The sequence below is a fragment of the Chamaea fasciata genome, unplaced genomic scaffold, assembly GCF_029207755.1.
Source record: "Chamaea fasciata isolate MVZ Bird 193981 ecotype frontalis unplaced genomic scaffold, bChaFas1.0.hap1 SCAF_12, whole genome shotgun sequence".
NCBI classification, from domain to species: domain Eukaryota; kingdom Metazoa; phylum Chordata; class Aves; order Passeriformes; family Sylviidae; genus Chamaea; species Chamaea fasciata.
Genome location: NW_027094097.1, coordinates 14,815,645 through 14,829,673, shown reverse-complemented (window position 1 = coordinate 14,829,673; position 14,029 = coordinate 14,815,645). Strand labels below are relative to the sequence as shown.

The 14,029-nt window shown below is 54.1% G+C and overlaps 1 protein-coding gene across 1 annotated transcript in view; it reads right to left on the bottom strand.

The window, feature by feature from the left end:
- Nucleotides 1-1,495: 1,495 nt before the first annotated feature.
- The window catches only part of JPH3 (junctophilin 3), a 56,761-nt gene continuing 44,227 nt past the window's right edge, over nucleotides 1,496-14,029 (bottom strand). Inside the window, exons 4-5 of the mRNA XM_066194740.1 lie at nucleotides 12,196-13,115; nucleotides 1,496-3,169 (exon numbers count right to left, since the gene is read on the bottom strand). Of these exons, the coding sequence (XP_066050837.1) occupies nucleotides 3,089-3,169; nucleotides 12,196-13,115 (1,001 nt within the window). The 3' untranslated portion in view covers nucleotides 1,496-3,088. The remainder of the gene's footprint in view (nucleotides 3,170-12,195; nucleotides 13,116-14,029) is intronic.

Genomic DNA, 14,029 nt, shown 5'->3' with positions numbered 1-14,029 from the left:
GCTGTGCCAGCCCCTCCTCGTGCTGTCACAACAGCAACATTCCAGCGCAGCCTAAAAAATGATCCAAACCTTCAACTGACCGAGTGCAGCAGCCAGCCTGGACATAAAGCAGCAGGGCTGGATAATTCCCATGGATTTATGGCCCACCTTGATGGGCATTTTAATGGGCCTCAGGTAGATCTGCAGGAGCCAGGTTCATAAGACAGGGAAATACACTGATTTAACTCTCTCTCTGGGCTACTTCTCAGGAATATTTCTGGCCTTGGGCAGATGTGGAAAGCCCAGGACTGAGACAAATGGCTCAACTCCCCGGGATTAAGAAAGGAATCATTATTTTGGATCATGTGGGTTGGGAGCCAATTAATATTAGTCTGTGGCTGTCTTTCCTACTGAGCAAAAACTCAGCTCGACTGAATGGAACAGAGAGCTGCAAAATCCAAGTTGGATTTGTGCTGGTCCAGGGGTAAGGGCAGGAATAATTAGGCAGGCACCAGTGGGAAAAATCCAGTCAGGAAACCACCAGTGTTTTTATTTGATGGATAACAAGAGGCATTTTGGTGCTGTTTTACAGATATCTAAATATCTGTGTGTGCAGGGCTCTGTTTAACCTGCTCCTGACAGGACCTTTGTGTCCTGCATTCAAATGCACCAAAAAAAAAAAGAAAAAAAGAAAAAAAAAAAAGAAAAAAAAAAAAAAAAGTCCTCAAGAGTCTTTCCAAAGAGGAAAAGCAGAATTCCAAACCCCAGGGGTGAATTCCCAAGGCTGCAATCCCAATTTGTCGGGGTTTTTTTTGGTTCATTTCAAGTGTGCAGCAAGCGTTGAAGAGGGGGAGAAAAAAAAATAAATATGATGACTAAGGACCCAAAAGGAAAATCCAAAACAACACAAAAAAAGGAAGAGGTGGGAAGATGATGGACAGTTACTGTGGAAAATGGAATTTCAAAATTATCCTTTCCCCTGTCCACCCATAGCCCTGTGCCTGGAAAGGGAAAGGAAGGAGAAGAGGAAGCAAAAACTGCGACAGGAGGGAATCAGACCATGTAAGGAAAAGAACTGAATTTAACTGGCACATGCTCTAATCCTTAGTTTATTTCTGGTTAAAAATATAGCAATCCAGTGCAGTGTAATAAGAAATCTGCTGAAAAGGTAGCAGAGAAACAGCTAAAACAGAAGCAAAGCAAAGCTTGAGTCCACGAGTCCGGGCTGGATCCAACAACTCTGGACGTGAATGTCGAGGAGGGGCTCTTCCCTCCTTCCCCACCCCCCAAAATCTCCTGGGAGGGTCTCACCCCCACCCCGGGGTGCTGCCACCCTCCTGCAGCTGCAGGGAGGGGGGACTGTGGCTGGGATTTGGTGCCTGGCCCTGCCGAATGCCAAAGGAGCCGTGGGAGCTGGTGGTGGTGGTGGAGGGAATGGGAGATCTGGGCAAGCCGCTTGCAGGGACTGGAGCTGAGAGCACGTCGGTGTGTGTGACGGGGACCAGGACAGCTCAGAACAGGGACACGGCATCTTTAATGAGTATGCAGATTATCCGGGGGGGGGGGGGGACAGGGAGGGGACAAAAATCAAGGCAGGCATAGTACAAAGATGGTAGAAACGAACAAATTAAGTGACATAAAGAAAAAAAAAGAAAAAAAAAAAAGAAAAAAAAAGAAAGAAAGAAAGAAAATACATCCTTAGAGGCTGCCATTGCCAATGGTGTTTGGTTTGATTTTCTTTTTTTTCTTTTTTTTTTCTTCTTTTTTTCTTTTTTTTTCTTTTTTTTTTTTTTCTTTTTTTTTAATACAGGGACATGTTGGAAGCTGGAATATACATCCTGCATTACAAAGTGCAAAATACTACATGCTCAGAGCCCAAGCATGATGTCTGAAACAGTCCACAGCAAGATGTAAGAGACAAACCCACCACCCTCTCCCTCCTCTCTGGGACATGCTCCAGGTGCTCCTCCCCAGGTGCCTTTTGAGAAACAGTCGGATTTTTGCTTGGTTTTGTTTTAATTGTCCCATCCTCAGTGGATTGGAATCGAGCCCTCTGTCCCCTGTCCCTCCCCGCCCTGCATCCCTGTGCCCGTTTTTTGGGATGGGCTGGATGCTCCTCACCAGCACAGCACCACCAGCCACTCCATCCGTGCTGCTGGAGGTGCCTCCAAGGGGTTTTTTTTGGGGGGTGTGGGGGGGAATTTTTAGCCAGGAGAAATTGGCTGTCAATTCAAAGTAGCTCTGGGTGGTTTTCCAGCCTTGCCATGGGTGAGGAGCAGCCTGGGGAGGAGGAGTGAAGGCAGGGTTGTGCTGGGGCTGCTGCTCACACCTCGTGTTCCCTATTTCCCCCCTGCCCCGAGGAATTCTGCAAAAAGCCAATTTTTGGTTTTAAAACCAAGGATCAGAATGGGGCCCGTCCTCCCGTTTTCCCGTGCAGACAGGGTTCATTCCTTCCCTGTGCTCCTTCTCTCCTCCTTCTCACAGCAGCATTCCTCCATTTCCAAAGGGTGAAAAGCCTCATTTCACTCTTCTCTCCCGTTTGTCATTAAAGCTGTTGTGGATTTCCCTGGGAAACTCAGCCCAGAGCATCCCAGAACCCATCCCCACTCCACCCAAACTCTCCCCATGGTCCCCTCATCTCATCATCTCCATTTTGGGGTTCATTGCTGTTGTTACAAAGACAATTTTTTTTTTGGGGGGGGGGGGAGGGTGCTGAGGGGGAGGGAAACGAGGTTGTTTTTTTTTTCTTTTGTTGGGATTCCTTCTCATCCTTCCCAGTGTTTGGGGGGGCAGAGTGTTGATAGCATTTTGCCATGCCACACAGCATAGTGTTATACAAGCAAAGAATTTTGGCTAAAATCCAAAAAACATTACCCAGGAAAAAAGGCAAACTGTGAGTGAGACTCGATCGTTTGTTGTTCTTCTGTGAAAAGACTTTGAAATTGTCAGAGGACAGTTCGAGTTATGATTTTTTTTTCCCTTTGTTTGTTTTTTTTTTGTTGTTGTTGTTGTTTGGTTCTGGTTTGTTTTGTTTTGTTGGTTTTTTTGTTGGTTTTTTTCCCCCATTCATACATGTAACTGTTATTTTTGCAAACAAGACAGTCTTGAATTAGATGAAAAAGTTAATAAACAAAATGGCGACTCCAATATTTAGTAAGATCACCATGACTACCAGGATGGGAGCTGAACCCTGCAAGAGAAAGAGAAGGACAGGAGTTAGATGGAGCCTTGGAATTCTGCAGGGAGCTCTGGGGAGTCCACACAGCTCTGGGGATGAGCAGATCCCAATTTACACTTCCCAAAGTGCCCAGGAAGCCTTGCAGGGTTTTTTTAAGCTGCCAAACAAAAGCTTGGTTGCACCCCCTGATGGATCATGGATCATCCCATGTCCCTTAAAAACATAATTTAAATTGATTGTTTATCACGTGGTCAATGAAAAGGAAAAAAAACAAAACCCAAAAGATCAGATCACATGGGATCTTAGAGTGGTTTGGGGATGATTTGAAGTGTCCACAGGACATTTCCCAATAAACACAGTTGTTTTCCAGGTACCCTGGACATCAGCACACGGGGGTCCATGGTCAGGCAACATTTTGGGAATGCTCTGATAACCTTTCCTGAATTTATATGGACCAGGTGAAACTCCTGGGAACTACCTGGAAGTGTTTAAGGCCAGGCTGGATGGGGCTTGGAGCAACCTGGGATAGAGGGAGGTGTCCCTGCCATGGCAGGGGTGGTGGGATGGGATGAGCTTTGAGGTCCCTTCCCACCCCAAACCATTCCAGCATTCTGTGATTTTACCTGGCCAGCACTGCAGGACCCCCAGTGCAGCAGTGCCCACACCCACCCCAGCTGGGCTTAACATCCCAGGAATGGCTCCATCCCTCTGGGAGCATCCACTGCACCCCCTGGAGCACATCTGGGACAATCCACAGGGAACGGACAGGGCGCTGCAGCCAACCCTCCAACACATCCTTCTGCAGGACACTGGTCAGGAGAACATCCCTGGCCCCTCATCCCTGGCACCTCAGCCATCCCTGTCCCCTCATCCCTGCCACCTCAGCCATCCCTGTCCCCTCATCCCTGCCACCTTCATCCATCCCTGTCCCCTCATCCCTGCCACCTTCATCCATCCCTGTCCCCTCATCCCTGGCACGTCCCTCCCCTGTGTCCCGGTGTGAGCGTGGCTGGCACCAGGGCGAGCAATGCTGGCAGCGGGTGGGTGGCTGCTATTTCTCGGGAGTCTTTGGGATCCTCAGCTATTCCTGCTGCATCCAAGCCCTGGGATGGTCCAAACGCTTTTCCCCAGGCTCCCGTCCCCCCTCCTAGCCCTCCCCACGTCGCCGGGATGGAGCGAAACAGGGCTTGGGAGCTTTCCCTGGGCTGCTCTGCGGAGCTGCTGGAAAAGAAACGGGGAAAAGCAGCTCGCGGCTGGCCGGGGATCGTTCCTTTTCCGAGCAGCCTGATTCAGCTCGCGTTCGGGAGTGGGTGGGAAGCGAGGATGCTGGAGCCTGCTGGAAAGGCGTATTTGTAGCTTAGCAACGGGGTCAAAGGCAGCCAAGCCAAGGCAGGGATTGCGGAGAGCAGCCAGGTACCCGTCCAGGGCTGGCTGCTGCCGGCAAACCTCCCCTCCTGCGCCGTGAAAAACCTTCCAAAAGGCAGCGACCACCCCCTGCCCGCCGCCCTTTCCCTTCCCCAGCCCGGCCGTGCCAAGGCCGGCCTCGCTGGCGCTGGGAGGGATTAGCTGCATTTCAGAAGATTATTGGGTTTTAGGCTTTTTGAGCTGCGGGTAATACAATGACAGATTGCGGGCGATTATCAGTGTCATTGTTTGCCTTGGCACGGAACGCGCTGCTGCCCCCGGCCCCGCGGCCAGGGAGGGCTCAGCCACCATTCCAATTCCTCCACGGAGGAATTCCCTGCCAAAACAGCACAGCCAGCGCTGCCCCTGCTCTGCTCACGCTGCTGCTCCCTCCAGTTCCCTGTTCCCACATTTTGGGATGCACCTGAGGTCCAGCCTTTTGGTGGGATGTGTCCAGGGAGGGAGCACGGCCTTCACTGGTCACTTCTCCCAGAAAAAAAGCAACAGGACAAGAGGAATCAGCCCTGAGCTGTACCAGGGAGGTTCAGGTTGGATATTTGGGAATAATTCCTCACCCAGGGCAGGGGTGGGGTTCCCATCCCTGGGGCTGTGTGGATGTGGCACGTGGGGACATGGAGCAGAGGTGGCTTGGCAGTGCTGGGGGAATGCTTGGACTCAATTCCAGAGCGTTTTCCAGCCCAAATGATCCCGTGGTTCTGTGATTTCCACACAGGGCATCAAAGCTGTGCCCTCAGCTGGAAAAACGGGGGGATCCAGCAGTCTGGATCCCTGTGCACAGAAGTTCAGGAGCACTCTGGGCCTGCTTCCATCCTGCACCCCCTGAGCAGGGCAGGGCCGGTAGAAAATCCTCCCTTTGGCACTGCAGGGATCTCCCACATCTCCCAGCCACAGCACCCTGGGAACAGGATCACCAGGGAGGGGTGGGAGCTCTTGGAACCAAACAGCTCGAAGGCAGCTGACACCTCCCAAATTCTGCCTCCTTTTTAACCCCCTCCTCCCCGTGCTGCTCCAGCCAGGGCTGGGCAGGTGGGAATGGCGGGAATGACAGCTGCTGCTGGATCAGCAGCTTTGCCCCTCCAAAGCTTCTGGTTTAGCTCCAATTACAGATCCTGCTGCACTCCTCGATGCTTTTGTCTGCCTGATTTCTGCCTTGTGAGGTCTCAGAGTTTGCCCTTCTCCCCTCCCGTGGGAGATGTGACAGCCCTGAGCATCATTCCTGCTCTGTGCCTGGGCAGGAGATGGATCAGTGCTGGGGCTGAGCTTTGGCAGAGAGGCTTTGCTGGGCCCAGCCTGGCTGCAGGGCACTGAACTCCCTTCTGCTGCAGCAGTGGTTTCAAAGCAGTGGCTTTTAAACCCTTATCACTGTGTTCCAGCCTCCAACAGGAGCCTGTGGAAAGAGGAGACACAGCCCCCTCGTTCGCAGCTTTGCCTGTTGCTGTCATAGTTTGGTGGGGCCTTATCTCATCCTTGGCCTCCTGTGGAATCAAGGAGATCCACGGGAGGCCAAAGATGAGATAAGGAGATGAGAGGATCCCAAATTGGAATGAGAGGATCCTTAAGGTCCCTTCCAACCCCAGTTCCTTGGGGATCCTTAAGGATCCTCTCATTCCAACCCCCTGACCCAGGCAGGCGTCTCCTGGAGACTTCTTTTAATTTTTTTTTTACAATAAGATCCCTGGAGTCCTTCACAGGAAAAGGAAAACATCTGCCAAGGATGGGAATCTGCACCAATATCAGCTGGGCAAAAGGATCCTTCTCTAGTAACAAGTTGGATCCCCGAGGATTTTAAAGCTTTGCTTCCAAGCTTGAAGAACAGAAACTTAGACCTTAAACCCATGGAAACCACTAAACTAGGAATAAACCACGGTTATGGCACAGGAGTAATAACAGTAATTGGAGCTGTAGAGTAATTCCTGCCCCTCTGCCTTGTTTGTTTTGATCCTGGAACTGTTGTGTAGCAACTCCGGAGTTTTCCTGGGAATACGACGGACAGCTGGTTTACAAATGCAATTGTGGCATAATTAATTTAAGCATTAGCAATCCATTATTATCTGTTATCACAGGGTACAAGCTCTGCCTCTCTGCCATGGAAACCAGAGTGCAGGTTACCTAGGAATCCCTCCGGGATCTATTAAGTGTAATTACTAAGGACTTGGATCAGCAAAAAAACCCAAAAAAACCCCCAAAAAAACAACAAAAAAAAATAGATATGCACCATTTTCCAGCCTCAGCACTGCAGAAAGGGCTGCAAACTTAGCAGCTCGGTGACATTTGTGCTGAATTGTCGCATCATTGCCAGGAACTGGCTCGGTGAAATGGTTAAGGAGCATTTAGCAAAGGAAACATCAGGGAGTCCCTTGGCTTTCTCCAGCGGATTGCAGCAGCTCCCGTGGCTCCAGGAAGGGGGCCCAGGAGATGCTGAAAGTGCTCCTGTGAGTGAAAGTGAGTTGGGTGGGATGGAAAAACCTGCTTTTGAGGGGGGAAAAGGATACAAAAAACGAGAGGTCACCCTCTTAGAGATCCTTTAGCCTCTTAAAAAACTGGCTTGTCACTCCTGCTTCAATCCTCACCTTCCAGGTGCTGGGACTCTGTGTGTTTGTTTAGGGATGTTTGGAGCTCTAATTTTAAGATTTTTATTTTGAAACCAGCAGTCAAATTTTGGTTCCAACGCAGTCCAAAGCTGGCGTTTGGCCCCAAGTTTTCCAAGCTAAGAGGTGGAGTTGGGCTCAACCCCCACGTCCAGATGAGAGGAGCAGAGCCAGGAAGGTGCTCCCAGGTACATCAAAGGCCCTGGAGATGAAAAGGCTTTGAAAAGGACCCTGTCGAGTCCAACATCCCATTTCTCTCTGAAGATTATTTACCTCAGGTTGTCTGAACACGACAGGGATTAGAGGAGGAACAGTTTGTGATGATTATTTGTCTTAAGAAGAGACAAACCCTTGCAGCAATGCTCAGCCCTGCCTCATTCCAGGGCTCCTCTTCCTTATTCCCATGAAATGATGGCTCCTGCTTGTCTGGACACGCAGCTGCCAGCTGGGACTGGGGGGGAGTCTGATTGGTGGAGATGAGAGGAATGAGGAAAACCCAGGGATGGTTGTGTTGGGAGACCTGGCGATGGCTCCAGGTGAGGAAAATAATAAACGGGAAAACCCGAAGCTGGAGGGGATAAATCGGGGGGGTTTAATCCCAGGGAGGTTAATTCTGAACGAGTCCCCAGATCCCTTTCCCAGCAGCCTCATCCCAAAGCAGCCAAATGGGAACATCTCCATGCACGGAGAGAAGCTCCGCATCCCGAACAGAGCGGAGAAAACACCCAGGTTTGATTTTGAACTCATTTTACCACCTTTAGGGCTAAAGATCGTAAACATAAAAAAAAAAAAAAAAAGGAAGAGAATTTCATCTCCACCTGGAGACGAATCCCTTCAGGAATAACCCGACAGCGCTGGCAAAGGGAGAATCCAGCGGGGAGGTGCCGGCTCCGTTCCCCGTTCCCCGGGCCCCCTGGCCTCATCCCCGGCTCCGGCAGCTCGGCACATCCCTGCTCCGCCCGCACATTGGCTGCCAGCTCCTGCCTTTCCCCAGCGACAGCGAAACCTGCCTGGAATATCTTGCTGGCAAATCCCCGCTGCCGGAGGAGGGAGGGAGGGAAGGAGAGGCTGCGCTGCCGGGATCCCTCCCCGCCGGGGACAGGGGGGGATCTCGGAGATCCCTCAGCCCGGAGATGCCTTTACAGACGCCTTTAAAGCCTCTCCTGCCGCTCTTTCCCCGGGAATTTTTTTTTACGTTTGGGCCGGGATTTGCATTCCGGCGCCGTGCGGGGACATGCCGGCGGTGGCCGGGCTGGTTTGAGGCGCTGCCCGTGGGGATGCGATGGGACAGAAGCGACCCTCGATCCTCCTCGCAGCCCCAGGGTGCCCTCAGCGAGACCACGGCGCGTCCCTGGAAGGCTCCCCGAGCGTGTTGGTGATCGCTAAATCAGGACAGGAGGATGGATCGGGCTCCGGTGGTGCCTGAGCCCCGGCTCTTCCCGCTGAGCTGCTCCTAAAGTGCCCAAAGCGCTTCTCCTCCAGCACCTGCAGGAGAGGAGATGTGTTCCCTTCCTTTTCTCCCCAGCCCCGCCGTGGGCTGTGGGTTGTGCCCGTGGATAAAAGGCTTCTTTCCCTTTCCAGTCTCTCAACAATTCCTTTTTTCCTCTCCCGTTTTAGTTCCCCTCAAAGGCTCCGGGAAGCTGTGAAGCATCCAGGCACAGGCTTTGTGCCTCGTGGGCCTTTAAGGCCGGGAAGGAAGTGGTGACGTTCCTATAAATCCCTTAATCCCACGACACCGGTACCGCTCCCGGCTCCAGTTCTCCTCTGCCCCAACGCTGACAGTGGCTGGGAGTTTGTCCTGTGGCTGCTGGGGTCAGCGCCCACGGAGACATCGGGTGGCCTTAAATGTCGTTTTTAAAGCATTTGTGTGGCTCAGTGACCCCGAAACCCCCAAATCCGCCGAGAGGCAGCACCAAGCAGTGCTGAATTTCACCGACGTTACTGAGCCGTGGCCTCAAGGAATGACCTTTATGAGAGGAGTTTTCAATTCCTGATGTGCAGCCCCAACCAAAGGGGAGGGTGGTTCTGGGAGCTTCTTTTACAGGACTAGGGAAAAGTGACAGAGGGGAACAAAGTTACTGCAGCTCCTACAGCAACCTACAACTCCTCTGTGGAGTCTGCATCCCTGCCTGTGCACACTTTGGAAAAGCTTGGATTGGTTTGGGTTTTTTTTTACCCCGTGGCTCCCAGCTTGTTTTTTCAGGCAGGAATCAAGAGCGGTGATTTTTTTTTTTTTGGAGCGTGTTCCAGCCCTACCAGAGGTGTGCTGCCCACAGAGCCAAGCCCTGGGGCTCGTGGATGGCTTGTGCAGAGCTGGTTTAGGGCAGATTATTTTTAAAACGAGCTAAGCTGTGAGGGTGACCTCGCTCCTGCTCAGGGAGACCTCAGGTAGGGCAAAAAATAGGCGTGCTCAGCTCCCAGCATCCTTGCTGCTCCTTGGCAGCACCTTTCTGAGGGAGCCCAGGTGGAGGGAGGTGGGAGCTGCCCTCTGAGCCCCTCCTTTTGAGGGAGCAGCTTTTTGGGATGCAGGGAAGGGGCAGTGAGCAGGCTGGAGCGCTGTGGGCTCTCACACTCCTGCCCACAGCTGTCTTGCCCTGGAGCTTACACCCTGCCAGGCCACAGGGAAAGGGGATTTCAAGCCAGAGTGGGAAATCGGGCTTTTTTGGGGATTGGGGAGCCTTGATTTGCTGTGGGGGGATGCGGAGCTCCAGCAGGATGCAGGCGTGGGGGGTTTGCAGGGTGGGGCGTGTGAATGTCCTGTGCTGCTGAGCACAGGAAGATGGATGTGGGGTCAGTGGGATAAATCCTTCCCCCTTAACCTTCCCCTCCTCTTCCTCAGGGATTCACCACACTCCCTGAGGTCTGAAACTCTTCTGATGGCAGGTGCAGGTGAGGTCACAGATTTGGGCAGGAGGTTGGAGCACAAATCCCTGCACCTCCCAGTCCTCCCGTTCACCTTCCCCTGCTCCTGCCCAGCCACCCCCTCCCTGCCAGGCCACTGGAACAAAACCCTGCTAGCACCGTGCAATTCCTGCTAGAACAAATTGTTGCTGGCATTGTGGGTTATTTAAATCCACATATTATCTCTTCCTCTGTATTACATTAGCTTCCTCCCAAACCTTCGCCATCTGTTCCACCCTCGGTTATGAATGTGAGAAAACTGAACATGCTGCTCCGCAGCTCCAGCACTTCCAAAGTAGGATGTGCATCCTAATGGCTTTTCCGTGCACTTCTCCAGGCGGGCTGGGCCCTTCCTCAGTGCCCAGGGCTCCCTGGGAATGGTCAGGGCTGTGTTGGTGGAACTTTGCCTCCGGCCATGAGGAGGGAGCTTTGCTGTGACAGCTCCGAGGTGGGAGCACACCTGATGGGCTGGGTGGGGAGACAGCCCGGGGCTGCTCGTGACAGAGATCTCCCCAAAATCTCGTGGCTCTCAGCGAGGAGAAACTGTGATTTCATCCCTCCTGTGGGCCCTGTGTCCCCAGGTCGTGTTGTCAAAGGTGCTGGAACATCTGCGTGTACCACGGCCTTCCCAGGGTTGGTGTCTGTGCAATTACTGCTGCTGCTCTTCCCCTCTGGGAGCCTGTCAGGCTCCTCATGCTGCCTGTCATGTCTCCTGTGCTTCCCAGGCAGGCAAGGACAGCCTGCACGGCTCTGCTGGGCCAGGGCTGCAGGATGTGTCCTGTGGAACCCCCGTGCTCAGCTCCCCCTCGGTGCTGGGTGGGAACTGCCGAGCCTGAGCCCGTGGACAGGGAGGGAGAGAGCTCCAGGGCTGCTGGGGGGATTTATCAGCGGGGAGACTGGGGCAGATCTATCCTTCCTGCTCCCCAGGCTGCTCTGGGGGGATTTATCAGCAGGGAGGCTGGGGCAGATCCATCCTTCCTGCACCCCAGGCTGTTCCCTCCTCTCTCTCCAGCCCAGCCCTGCTGGCAGGTGCTGGAGGAGCAGAGCTGCTGCAGCCTTGGCAAATGTCACCACACCTCGATGCCTCTTGCCCGAATTTTCAGCCTGACTGACAAATTCATTTCAGTTTCGTGACCAGGCACCATCCTGGGCTCCCCTGGCAGGGAGATTCAGCTCCTTTCTTGCTGAAATGTCACCTCCTGAGCGTGATAGGTTTTCCTTTTCCCCTAGGTAGGTCTGGGGCATCCTCGTGGGACACCTGCAGCCCTGCCCTGTGGTTGGCACTGACCAGGGACAGTTTGGGGCAGTGGTGGCTTCCCCAGTGCTCCCAGCAGACCCCACCACTTCTCCTGCCAGTGCCAAACCAACGGGGACAACAAGTGAGGAAGCTTCTAATGGGAAATCCAGGAATCCTCAAAAAAACAAGGCTGCAAAAAAACCCCCCAAACCCGCCCAGCTCAGCTTTTCCCGAGGAGGTTCAGCTCTGTCCAGGTCCTGTCTGAGCTGGCGATGTCCAACCTTAGACCCCTCCAGGCAATTCATTGCAGCCCTCACCTCATTAGTGATGGTTAATGGCTCACCCTTCTTGACTTCAAACCCATTAATTCTGGTCGTGGAGAACAGATCATTCCCTTCCGCTTTGCAGCAGCTTTTGAGATCGCTCTGTCTTCTCTCCTGAGCACCTCCAGCCCTTCCCAGCAGGCACTTCATGCCCAAAGCATCCTCGTCTCCCCCAAAATAAGGAGCCAATGTCTCACAAGGGGTTGTCCTGGACCAGCAGGAAGCTCTGTGGCCATAACCATAACCCAAGGAAGCATCACCAAAGCCTTGCCTGCTCCTGCAGCTTTCCCACCAAATTCCCAGCAGAAATGGATTTTTATTGCTGGGCTGCAAAACTCCAGCTTGCTGCTCACATCCTCCAGGGAAAAATCCTGCTGCTCCCACCACGGCATGCAGGGAACACCGCACACCAAGGTCCAGCAGGGTGGGAGGAGGGAGGAGAGCGGATTCGAGGTACAAACCGATGAGAATTCACATTTCCCAAATTTCCCTCCCATCCTGCTCGGCCCCCACAAGAGCCCCAGGCTTCCCAGCCGGAACCCCACAACGATTCCCCTCACTCACCGTACTGGATTTGAGCGCATCCCCACTGTCCTCTTCAGATTCTAGTGCAACAGGTAAAGATTTCTGTGGCGGGGAGAAGGTTAAGTCCCACCTCAGTAGCCGAGGTTCAGCTTTGTCCCCGAATCTCAGGTTTTCCAGTTTCTGCACCGTGGGCTCGGCAGAGGAAGCTGGCCTGAAATTCTCTTTGTTCTGGGACTTAGACCTCAGTCTCTGAACCCCGAAGCCCCGCTCTTCCCCGCGGTGCTCGTCAGCCCCGCTCCTGCAGCCTCCCCCTTTGCTGTAGTGTCTTTTTTGGGTGTGAATCTCTTGCATATAAGAATCCATCCTCATGAGGGGCTTCATCTCCATCTCGTAATTGCTCATCTTCTCCTCGTCCAGCTCAAGCAGCTTGGAGCTCCCTGAGCTGTGGTTGTGGGACCTGTGGTGGGAAGTCCATGAAACCGTGGCTGGGGAATCTGTCCACCTCTCTCTCGGCTTGTGGTTGGAGGCCGAATGTTTGTGTCCCCCGCTCCGACCTCGGTAATCTTCGGGGCCGGCGGTGGAGCCCAGCTGCCCGCTGCGCATCGTCCCGCTCCTCCCGGCGCGGCTCCCGCCCACCTTCTCTTCGCTCCAGCTGTTGGGGCGCAGGTAGTCCCCGCCGCGCCCCTCCAGCAACATCTGGATCTCGCCGCCCCTCTCTTCGTCCACCGAGACCTGCCTGGAGAAGTGGGCGCTCTTGTTCCTGCAGGAGGGGCCGAGGGGCGGCGTGGAGCAGGGGCTGGCGGGGAAGCTCTGCAGCGGGCTGTCGTCGGGGGTCAGGTCGGACGGGGTGGTCCCTTTGCGGTACAGCTCGGGGCTCTCTTGCTGCAGGGGGGTGCCGGTGGACAGGACCTCGATGTCGTCGCTCGAGTTCTGCCGCTTCGGCCGCTGGCATTCCAGCCCTTCGGGGGCGGGCGCGGAGAGGAAGAGGAGGGAAGAGAGGAAAGGCAACGGGATTATTTCTGGTTTATGGATGTTTCCTCCTCCGCCGACCCCGCGCGGGTTTCTCGCGGCCCGGGACAGGGAGCAGAGGGTTGGGTGGTGGGGTTGGGACAGCGGCGTCACAGCTGCTGGCAGCGCCGGTGTGACACCAAACCTGCCCTGAGCCCTGGCCAGCACAGGAATGGTTTTCCAACCCCAGAGGTGTGGAGAAGCCAGCAACCGTGCAGAGCTGCTGGGAGGAGGTCCTGAGGGGTTTTTGGGATCCATCTGACCACACTTTTCCTATCACTTCCCAGTCTGGAAGCACGGGAAGGGAAATCCGTGACCTGGCTGGTGGCACACCCTGTGCTCAGTGTTTGTGTGTGCTGGGTGACACTGACATCCCCCTGGGTGACACTGGGACCACCCTGGGTGACACTGGGACCACCCTGGGTGACAGTGGGACAACCCTGGGTGTTCTGGGTGACACTGGGATCACCCCGGGTGTCACTGGGACCACTCTCACCTCCCTCCTGGATGGGAACCTCCTCAGTTTTCACCTGCCAGGTGCAGGAAGGGAACAGCCACACCTGGGCAGGTGTGCAATAAAACCCCCACGAACTTTATATCCCAGAGCTTTCCTGCCCTGCACAGCCCAGCAGGACGTGGAGATTTCCCTGCTCAGCCCCAGCATGGGATGGAAGGACAGGGCTGGCTGTGGACCCCTTCAGGTCCACCTGAAGGCCAGCACCCTCCTCACCCTCCTCACCCCTCTGGGGGCTCCTCATTCCTTCAACTCAGAGACTTCCCAGGCTGGGGATGGGCACTTCAGGAAGGGCTGAATGTCTTCTGCTGCTGGAGGAGCACGCAGCAAAAACCTCCAACGTGTTCACCA